Source organism: Lepisma saccharinum, chromosome 8, assembly GCF_977018435.1.
Source record: "Lepisma saccharinum chromosome 8, izLepSacc3.1, whole genome shotgun sequence".
NCBI classification, from domain to species: Eukaryota; Metazoa; Arthropoda; class Insecta; order Zygentoma; family Lepismatidae; genus Lepisma; species Lepisma saccharinum.
In genome coordinates this window covers 56,301,003-56,312,453 of record NC_139236.1, presented here as the reverse complement: position 1 = coordinate 56,312,453, position 11,451 = coordinate 56,301,003, and the positions used below count along the sequence as shown (strand labels likewise).

The following is an 11,451-nucleotide window of genomic DNA, read 5'->3' as shown; positions in this document are numbered from 1 at the left end:
AAACATTGCCATGCTCAAGTGAAGTACTGCTGGAACGACGGTAGCTCATTCTGCCAGTGGAGTAAGTGTGTGTGTGTTACAGTGTTTGTAAAAGTGACAGCTGTCATTTGACATGGCCGATAAAATATTTGGAGGAGTGGAAGGGTAAGTAGCTCTCAGTAATAATACGTCCTGGTAGAGGTGTAAATTGCATTAAAACATCAGCAGTGAATCAATTTAGGTACTCATACATATTTTATAAATAATCAATTTTAGTGAGAGTTTTGTTTCGTTTATCACGTGCGAATATGCTGCTGTTGTTTATTAAGTTTCTAGGCTGTACAGGAAAAGTGCAAGAAAAAATGTGATAACGTAACACTTCAATGAATCCTGTTTCCGGTGAAGGTTTATTAAAATTATCGAAAAAGAAAAACAGCTCGTAAACTTTTTTAAAACTATATAATTGACAGTCGTGCCCGCCTGTTTATTAGTGTTAACTATCGATACCTCAAACAATAAAGTGCTAGTGAGAAAATTTCGTAGATTAAAACCTAACATTTTAGTAAACGTTATATAGAATGTTACGTCCCAGGGATTGAATCTTAGACCCCTGGCTTCGTAGCGTGTTTTGGTTATTATTGTTGTAGCTAGTACTACAATAATTTTACTTTTACTATTTTATTAGGGAGTGGATTTATAGGCACAATAATTTTGTAAAATAAGCAGGCAGGTAGGCAACGTAGTCTAAAATAGGCACTACAAAATATAAAAAGGCACAAAAATAGGCAGTGAACATGAATTTGTTATTAATTTCATTTGTCAATGCACATTTATCGATCTTAATTTATCATATAGTGTTGTATTTTTTCTTACTTTTCTGTTATGTTTGGTTTCTCTTGGTGATGAATAATGATTGGACTACTTATGGAGGGACACTCACAAAGGAATGTCTGTACCTGGACTCGAACCCAGTTTCTTCAATAGGGAGAGTTTGTGAATCGATCATTCAACATATTCTGCATCCGAGGAAGATTATATTTTCAATGAACATTACAATTAATCAATAGGATTTGTTCTAAATTTTCCGTAGTAAATGGAGTTATGTTTGTTAAAATATTCTTATCTTGTGAAGAAGTTCTTACTACTTCACAGCAAATCAATGGAAAGTTGTTGCTATATCGCCGTTGAGTTAGGCAACACACAACGCATTGCAGTTAAGCGAGTATATCATGATCTAGGTGTTCCATTTTTCATGCAAGCGACTGTTCAGTGCAGAAAATACACTATAAACGTATTTAAGATATAGATAAATGCCATAAAAAATACGTATTGTTTGTTGGAGGTGGTAAGCGAGACATACTGAAGCACTCCTCTTGTGATGTATTTGCTTAACCAGCTGGGTCCAGTCCAGACCAGAGCTTATTTAAAGGTCTTGAACTGACCATACACATATGCCTTCCATAAATTTTCTGTACGTTCCGTTCTTATGTATTTTGCAACTTAAGTGAGACTCGTACAAGCTCGTGAAAAAAAGGAAGAAAAAAATGCTAGGTTACATGTGATTAGCATCGAATATGAGTCGCGGAGGTCTGACATTCCTTGCCATTCTGAAATTAGGTAAATGTCATTTTTTAGTGAAAATTACCTTCTACAGTGTATTTTGGAGAGAGGCAAAGTTGCAAAAGAAGACATTAAGTAAAAATACCAAACGGTCAGTTTTAGCCAATATAGGCACTAAACCTGAAAATATGCATTTTTACAGACACTATAAAAATGCATTATTAGGCTCGAAGAAACATAAAACGAATTTAAAACATTAAAAAAAACGTATATGTTACTACAAACGAAAGAAAGAGACACACAGGCAAAAATCTGCTTCCTAATCTACTAATATGTTCATATTTAAATCTTACATCAGTTTCTGTCAAGTACGTTTGGTAGATGTGACGACGGTCAGGCCCTCCCTCCCAACACTTTCCATTCATATTTTTTCTCGCAATACAAGGCCTTCTTGCAATCTAGTTCCCTAAAATTTGTAATGCTGTTCCATTTTCCCAACTTCCAATTTGTGCGGTACTCTCGCAGTTTTCACTTTCTAATTTCCTTGTCCCGGAAAAAGCCTTGTCAGCTAAAGCCAAAGTCCCTTTCTTCATTTTTCATTCAAAGTAATTTGACATTTTAAAATGCGAATTGATGGTGTACACAACCGTTAATATGTAGTGTGAGTTGTTATTAGGCGTTTGAAAAGTTTTAGTTTAGTTAATCAAAGGTTGATCACTCTACATCTTAAACCAAGATATATATATATATATATATATATATATATATATATATATATATATATATATATATATATATATATATATATATATATATGTGTGTGTGTGTGTGTGTGTGTGTGTGTGTGTGTGTGTGTGTGTGTGTGTGTGTGTGTGTGTGTGTGTGTGTGTGTGTGTGTGTGTGTGTTGGGGGATATAACTCGCATTTAATCTGACGTTTCCGAAGGCCCTGGATTACTTCCGGTTGCACGAATTATTTCTGGCAAAAGGTTAAATTGATGAATATTTCCTAGTTTAGGGTGTGTCCTGCATAGAGCAGTTATACTTGCAGTCACCCAGGAAGATTTTTTCCGATTGCAACCTTGCTAACCAATGTTGCCAGTGACTAATGCCAGTTGGTAAATGTTCGGATCATAACGAACAGAATTTGTAAGGTAAAGACTTCACTGAAACCTTTGCCAAATTCGTTTGTGAGCTGATCGTCTATTGATTGATTGATTGATTGGATTATTAGCATCCATGGAGAAACACGTTTTGTTTTGAGTACTTTACGTCATGCTTATCGCAACGATGAGCGTGAACTGACGAAATGCATAATGGAACAAACTCCTATTACTTTGGATTCGAACAATGACCGCTGACTTTGCAGAGCGATGCGCTAACCATTCCGCCAAAGGCTAGCGGATGGCTGAGCGCGTTGAGTGCTTGTCTCATAGTCCCACCGCCCAAGGGCTCTATACTTCTTAGCTGGTCATGGATGCTTTGTGCTTGTTTCATCAGCTTAAAATCGAACCACCTTGACGCCCTGATTAAACTAAAGAAAAAAAAGCGTAAAATAAGCAAAATATAAAAATCTGTTTGCGAATTTTTAATTTTTCTTGCACGTCGAATCGTCGACTCAAGATCTCGGCACCCAAGGTTCCCGGTTCGAATCCTGACCTGGACATGGATATAATTTATTAGTGTCCCTCCTCGATGGTGTAGTGGTACCGTCGTCGCCTTGCAATCAAGAGGTTCGATATCCGGTGGACACATAGTGGTTCGGATCCCACTTTAAACTGTAGGTCCAGTCAAAATTAGCTTTTCTTTGCATAAAGTCAACTTAAAAACAAAATCAATCTAATCATTCAGGTAACCAAATGTGGAGAAGAGCGGCGCAAAAATAAGAAAAACTATTTTTGTCGTTATTTTTGTATAGAATTAGGGTAAGCTGAAACAGTACCGTTGTGCACTGATTGTGTACATTCGTCTGTGTTCTATCAACATCTCAGAAACTACCAGAGCCATAAAGACAAATTTTGGTGGACTAGTAGACCTACCAAATAGTAGCATAAATTAATTTGATTGGTCCGTGTGGTCGTGAGAAAAAAACAATCAATCTAAAGTAACTTGACCATACCTCAGAAGCTAACAAATTCTAAGATTTGAAATTTTCTAAACCTGAAGACCAACAAAATGCTAATGTATAGCAACATAAATTATATCGATCCGCCAGCCTGTCTGTCTATAGTAGTAAAATACTTGAACGTCGACGATCGATTATTTTTTCTTTGCCCTGTGATATCATCGAAAGTGTGCAAACTACAAAAATGTCGTCTAGTGAGTTGAAAGAATCGCGAATTATTATCGTGATGCGATCGATAGCTATCTTCTCGACTGACCCGTCCACTTATCTTTTCTAGTAAACCCTCGAACCCAGTCGGTACCTATCAATTGCTCAGAGATTACTAGAGCTACAAAAATAACATTTAGTAGAGTGAGATATCTATTTAGTACTATTTTACTGCAATATAAATAATCTTGATCAGTACATCCGTCTATCTACTGCAGCCTAACAATCGAAAGTGAACTTTCAATATCTCAGTAAACCAAAGATACAAATATGTAATTTGGTGTACTGAGAGACATAAAATAACAACTTTATTCAGTAAAATATTCTCGACCATTCAATGGCCTGTTATTGTGAACAATTGAACCATTAGATACCTGATAGGTTCGGAGTGAAGGACATGGTAATGTAGATTAATATAAGTTGCACAAGATAAAAACCAGACGGTGAACAATTAACATATTTAATATAAACTGGACGTTATGTCCGAAACATTCAAGTGCATTGAATCATGAAATAGCAAGAATTACACACAGAATACATCTGCTTATGATTTATCTTCTTCTGGCCGTGAAGACCAAGCCTTGTAGCCATACGCTTAATACCTGGACCGTATCATCCCTCCAGGTGTCCCATTAAAAAAAAAAAAATCAGGTATGCTGATGACCGTATCGATCTGGTGGGCGGCGAACCCTGGTAGACCTTTCTCGGAGATGAGTGAGGTGTGCTAGGACCTGGTCCTGGGTATCCAGCTCTGCCTGGGGTAGGTTCTGGTACTGTTCCACCGGGGTTGGCTGAATTTCTATTTGGTATTGTAACGTTGAAGTCGTCGTCATCTGCAGTGTCACGTGAAACACGTCTCTTCAACCACCTGGGATGTACCACTCGTTTGATTCCATCTTCCAACATTATCTCGTAGAGGATGCTATCCCCAATTCGACGAATGACAACTCCTGGGATGTAATTTGGAGTACCGTGCTTAGGTGATTGAACCCAAACTGCTGAGTTGATGGCAAAAGTACCATATTTCGACGAAGAGTCGTTCCGAAACTTTGCTGACTTCCTCGGCTTGAACGGAGATTCACTCGACAGAGGTACATTGTTTGGTTCCCACCAAAATCTGGGTTGGTGTTTCAAGACCGAAAGTGCTGGTAGGCTTCCTTTTCCACCCAGTCGCGTGTTCCGAAGGATGAAAAGAAGGTTGGCGATCCCCATATCAAGTTCAAGCGTGCTCAGAATGGGTTTGTCAGTTATAAGCTTGACAAGAGCGGTTTTGACAGTACGAACGTATCGTTCGGCTAAGCCGTTCCTAGGGCTGTGATAAGGCAGTGAAGTAACATGTTTGATACCATTCTTAAGACAGAAGTTACGAAATTCGAGAGAAGTGAACGTTGGGCCGTTGTCGGATACGATAGTATTTGGTATCCCTAGCGTGGCGCAAGATTGCATAAGCCAGCGGATCGATTCCTTTGTGTCCAATGTGTGTACAGGCCACACTTCTGTCCACTTGCTGAAGGCGTCTACTATCAGTAGGAACTTACGCCCTGCAAAGAAAAAGTGGTATATATGCCATCTCTCGTTCACGTACGAAGCGAGAGGCCATGAAGAATCGGGTCCGTTGCGGACCTTAGGAGCAATAGCTCGGCACGTATTGCAGCTCGCTACAAAATCCGTAATCTCTGCTGACATGCCTGGCCACCAAAATCTGGATAGACACAACTCTTTCATACGAGTTGAACCTATGTGTCCATCGTGTAAAGCTCTAAGAACTTCATTCCGTTTAACTGTGGGAATGATAAGTCTACCCGACCACATGAGCGTTCCCTGCTCGTACGTAAGGTGAGATCTTCTTTCGAAGAAAGGTGCGAGCTTCTTCCGTTCGGTAGACGTGTCGTGTTGATCTGGCCAACCATTTACTACACAGGAGACAACTAATGAGAGCAGTGGGTCTTCTGAAGTGGCGTTCTGTATTGAGTCTCGAGAAAGAGGAGTTACAGCATCTTCAATAGACCCGAAATATGCATGAAGTTCTTCTTCTCCAGCTGGTATTGTGTCACGTGCTTGCGTAGGCAACCTGCTTAGCATGTCAGCTACTTCTACCTTGCTGGAATGAATTATATTATATCGGTATGAAGATAAAAGTAGAGCCCATCTCATCAATCTATTGGATGAATGTTTTGAAATAGCTCAATCTGGAGAAAATATAAACTTTACAGCACGTGCGTCTGTAACAATCTCGAACTTGGATCCGAGTAAAAATTTGTGAAATCGCTTGATACCGTGAACTATGGCTAGAGCTTCTCTCTCTACCTGGGAGTATCTCCGCTCCGTCTCACTGAAGGTGGTAGAAGAGCAGGCGATGGTCTGTAGACCGCTATCAACTCGATGACACAATTGCGCGCCACAGCCGAAAGGAGATCCATCAGTGATAAGTACAACTGGCTTTGTTGGGTCGAAAGGTACAATAGGATTTACCTATCGAAGTTCCGCCATGATGCTGTCGAACTCGTGTTGACAGTTATCGTCCCAGTTCCAAGAGACGTTTTGCTTGAGTAAAGAAAGCAAAAAGTGAGTTTCGAAGCTAAGTTGAGTACAAACTTTCGATGAAAGTTGATCATCCCGATGAAGAAACGTAATTGTGATTTGTCTTGAGGTGGTGGAGAATTTAGGACGGCCTCCAAGTTCTTGTCTGACGGCCGTATACCATTGATGTCAATCTTGTATCCTAGGTACTCGATACATGAGGTTAGGAATTGACTTTTGCTGGCGCTCGCTTTGACATTGTGTTTGGCAGACGATTCAGGACATCACACGTGCGTGTGAAGCATTCTTGCAATGTTTCACCTCCGATGATGACGTCATCAAAGTAGAAAGAAACTCCGGGAATGTCATCTAGAATCTTCGCTAGGGCTATTTGAAACAGATCTCCACTTATGTTTATGCCAAAAGGTAGTCTGTGAGGTTTATATAAGCCCCAAGGTGTGTTGACGACAGTGATGCGTTTGGCAGCTTCAGAAAGTTCCAACTGTCCGTAAGCCATTTGAAGGTCAATTACCGTAAAGTATTTACACCTGGCCAACTTAGAGAAAATATCCTCGACTCTAGCAATGGGAAACTTGACGTTTTCAGTCATTTTATTCACCGTTCCTGAGAAGTCAGTGCAGAGACGAAGTGAGCCATCTTTCTTGGTAACAACGACAAGTGGCGAGGCCCAATCAGAATATTCGACCGGTTCCCATAACCCTACTTTCACTAGATTTTGAATAGAATCCTGAACACGGTCTCGAATACCGTAAGGAACTTCGTAATGTCTACGAAATATCGGTGCAGAGTTGGATCTCAGTGGTATATCGACCAAATAAGGTGCAATTGGCTTGGACAAATCACCATCAAAGATTTTCTCGTATCTAGAAGAAATTTCTCGACTTAGGTCGTCGGCACCAGCGTTAGTAATAGTACTTTGTACTGTGTTAGTTGAAAGAACACTGGCTGTAACTAATAATCGCCTCCAAGATGGTTGAATAATGTCCAACCATGTACGACCGATCAATGGACATAAAAGTTTCTCCTGACAGAGAAAGACAGGTAAAGTATAATCCCTATTGTCTAAGTATAGTTTGACGGATGTTTGTGCTGTAACACGTACATATCCTTCGTTTACACCTCGTAATCGTAGGCTAGAATTACATTTAACATAGTGTGGAAACAACTGATCAAAATACTTCTCGTTGAAAAGAGTAACAGCAGACCCAGTATCTACTTCACATTTAACAATACACTTATTGATTTGGAGATTTATTATGAAGCTATCCGAACTGATTTGGTGCTCCAAAATGTGTTGAGTAGAAGTAACCAGTGTGGAACGATGACTGAGCGCATCAGTGTTGAGATGGTTGAAGCTGAACGTAGACAACTCATCGGGTGTTGTGCTCCATGAGGTTGAACTGGACGTTCTATTCACAGCTCTATCTTTCTGCCTCTTTCTGCATCGTATATTCCAATGGCCTTGTCGTTTGCAGTAGCTACAGATTGCGTTTCTTGCCGGACATAGACCTTGTGAGTGATCCTTTGTGCAGTTGCCGCACTGGGAGTGAGGATTTTGCTTGGTAGCAGTTGAGTTCTGAGGTTGATAGCGGCTGTTCTGCTTCATTTCTCCCGGTCGTGAACTCGTCGAAGGGTCTGTGTGGCGATCTGGATTCATCCGCGTCAAATTTCTTGAGCTGGTGGCAAAAGTCACAGAATCTGCATTGTACTTATTCGAGAATAATTTAATTTCTTGTTCTAATAATTCACAATGCAAAGCAATTTCTTGACATTTAGCAAAGGAAAGTAGACGGTATATGCATAAAACCTGAAGTGTAAATTATCTGAGAGTTCAAATGTATTTCAATTACTATTGGCTTATTGATACGGTCCAGGTATTAAGCGTATGGCTACAAGGCTTGGTCTTCACGGCCAGAAGAAGATAAATCATAAGCAGATGTATTCCAGTTGTACTTATCACTGATGGCTCTCCTTTCGGCTGTGGCGCGCAATTGTGTCATCGAGTTGATAGCGGGACACCTGGAGGGATGATACGGTCCAGGTATTAAGCGTATGGCTACAAGGCTTGGTCTCCACGACCAGAAGAAGATAAATCATAAGCAGATGTATTCTGTGTGTAATTCTTGCTATTTCATGATTAAATGCACTTGAATGTTTCGGACATAACGTCCAGTTTATATTAAATATGTTAATTGTTCACCGTCTTGTTGATTTGCTACATGAAATCGTACTTGTCACTATCCCGTGCCGATATGATTAGAATCCTTCAAATCTTCTGTTCACTGTCAATCCTCTGTTCACTGTCCACAGTGCCAAATTGATAGGTTCGGAGTGAAGGACATGGTAATGTAGATTAATATAAGTTGCACAAGATAAAAACCAAACGGTGAACAATTAACATATTTAATATAAACTGGACGTTATGTCCGAAACATTCAAGTACATTGAATCATGAAATAGCAAGAATTACACACAGAATACATCTGCTTATGATTTATCTTCTTCTGGCCGTGAAGACCAAGCCTTGTAGCCATACGCTTAATACCTGGACCGTATCAATACCTCTTGATAACTCACAAAATACCAAGTTAAGTGTATGAAATTTCGTGGATTGGGTGAAGTATCAAGTTCGTGTGTAATGAAGTAGTTAACCTTGATTAACCTGTTTGCTGGTAGAAGGCAAATAATTGTCTTTCCTTCATAAATAAATATAGAACTATGATATTTTGTGGTGTGAAATTCCAATGAAGTAATAATTTCATAATATATATATAATCTCGATTTGGTTGTTTATAAAACCACGAGAAATGCATGTACAGGGGGTTCCAATAAAATGTATACACACTTTGAATGATTATAAAGTCAGTGTTTATTAAGGTACAACTCATATTTAAATTTTAATAGAATCTACAGGCATGAATAATTTTCTTTGTCCATGCATGTTTTCATACTGATGATCGTTCTGGTCAAGGCACTGCTGAAAACGCTGAAGGCAATGGATTCCAAACACCAAGAATCATCATTTCGTTCCTTATTTGTACGTTTTCTTGTTCAATACCTGCCTTCATTTCGTCGACTCTTTCCAGTTTTGTACTGTAAACGATATATTTTATGTATCCCTATACAAAAAGGCTAGTGGCGTGAGGTCTGGTGAATGCGAGGACATTGTTCTGTACCCTTTTGTACATACAATCCATCTGTTCGGCACATTTTCAAGCTTCTCATATCCTGAAAGAAGTTTCCATAGTACAGGGCTGCTATAAATGATTCATTCGATTTCAAAACCTGTATTTTCCAAAGTGTTGCACATACAGATATGAATGATACATGAAAATAACTAAACTCACCAAGTTTGCATCGTGGCACACCAGTTGGCAGCATGCACGAGTGTATTGCCTGTACAAAATGGCGACAAACCGAGAAAGGAGTTTCTGTGTGTTGGAATATGTTATTGCATTGCAGTGCAGCTTGCATTCAGAAGAGAGTACAGAAAAGAAGCACCATGTAAACTCAGCATTTCTTTACGTACCCCCACTGCCAAGATCACTGGTAGGAGCTCAGGGAACGCATCAATGCTTCTCTGATGACCATTGACAGGGGATTGCTACTAAATGTATGGGCGGAACTCGACTAGCGCTTGGAAGTGTGTCGTGTGGCCACACATAGAACATTTGTAGAATGTGAGGAAAACTTGGTGAGTTTACAGTTATTTTCAAGTTTCATTCATATCTGTATGTGCAATACTTTGGAAAATACGGTGTTTTGAAATTGAATGAATCATTTATAGTAGCCCTGTATTTGTTAATCGTAAATCTGATTTACATAGTTGAGATGGAGGTAGTGGGATCCATGAGTATTACCGTGCAAATTGTCCATCACCATGTTCGTGCACTTTATTTGACCCAATAAGAGCTTCAAGAATTAAGGAGAAAACTTCAAGCTGTTGATAACTTCTGCACCAGCATACATAAAAATCCATCGCTTAAAAACACATACGATGTAAGAGAAAAATTAACGAAAAGGGCCATGGACAATTTGCACGGTAATACTCATGGATCCCACTGTACGTAGATACATCATCAACTTGATAATGATGCCTATAATTGTCTACTCGAATTTGTAGCACATTAGTAGTTTTTTTTAGGGGGCTGGATTCAGATATTTTCGTGCGACGTAGGTTGGATGTCTCATAAACTAAAAAAATATGACAATTCTAAATTTGTTTTAACTATGGCTTTAAAAGGTTCAGTCAAGTACGTGTACGCACGTATGTTCGATTAATTAAGATCATAATTAAAATTATAATAGTCTTATTCTTCAGAATAGGGTTGTGCCAGGTTCTCGTTAGTACCCATGGAGCATATTGCGTTTACATGGTAAACACAGCTTGTTTGATGTTTCACGGGAGAATTTATTCACATTACCTCCAACTGAAAATACCGTTTTTTTTTCTACTACAGAAAATATATCGGAACTACATTGCTTTTGAAGACTATGACTATATTGACAATTCGTGTAAAAAATTAACGGTACTTTTGTTCCGAGCGGATCTCTCGAGTTTTATGGAACCTCGCTTTTTAATGCTCCTACTGGCAACCATGCTTTGTTGGAGTAAATTGTATATTCTGCTCGCAATGTGCCATTGAAATAGGCACACGTGAATAGTGCCGTGCCTCTCTGTGTCATGCCTGGGCATAGGAATGTTCTGATTAACTTCATACAGTTAAAATATGAAGCGAAAATTCATATCCTTTCAGAAATGAACTAGCTTACAGCCGTTAAAACGTGCTCGTGCCTAAGTTTATTTACCGTATTGATTCAAGTACAAGCATTATGTAACCGCTGAGTCAAAGAAGACGAGACGTTATTAAGTGCAAGGAAACTTGACACTGACGCAAGAGTTAGGCAAATTTTTGCGTTCCTTGTCATAAAGGAAAGTTCGCCGGAAATAGGTTGGAGCTGCTGTGGTTATAGAGCGACGTGGTTTTTTTCCTGCATTTACCCACAGCGGTATTGCAAACATTACTTGTTCGACAACTT

At 39.3% G+C, this 11,451-nt stretch overlaps 1 protein-coding gene across 2 annotated transcripts in view; it reads left to right on the top strand.

Moving 5' to 3' along the window:
* The window catches only part of Nagk (N-acetylglucosamine kinase), a 73,253-nt gene continuing 61,802 nt past the window's right edge, over positions 1-11,451 (top strand). For both annotated transcript variants that reach the window (XM_083126684.1, XM_083126683.1), the window contains exon 1: positions 1-144. Coding sequence is in view for 1 of the 2 variants with exons in the window: in XM_083126683.1 (XP_082982809.1) it covers positions 113-144 (32 nt within the window). In the remaining variant the exon portion in view is untranslated. The remainder of the gene's footprint in view (positions 145-11,451) is intronic.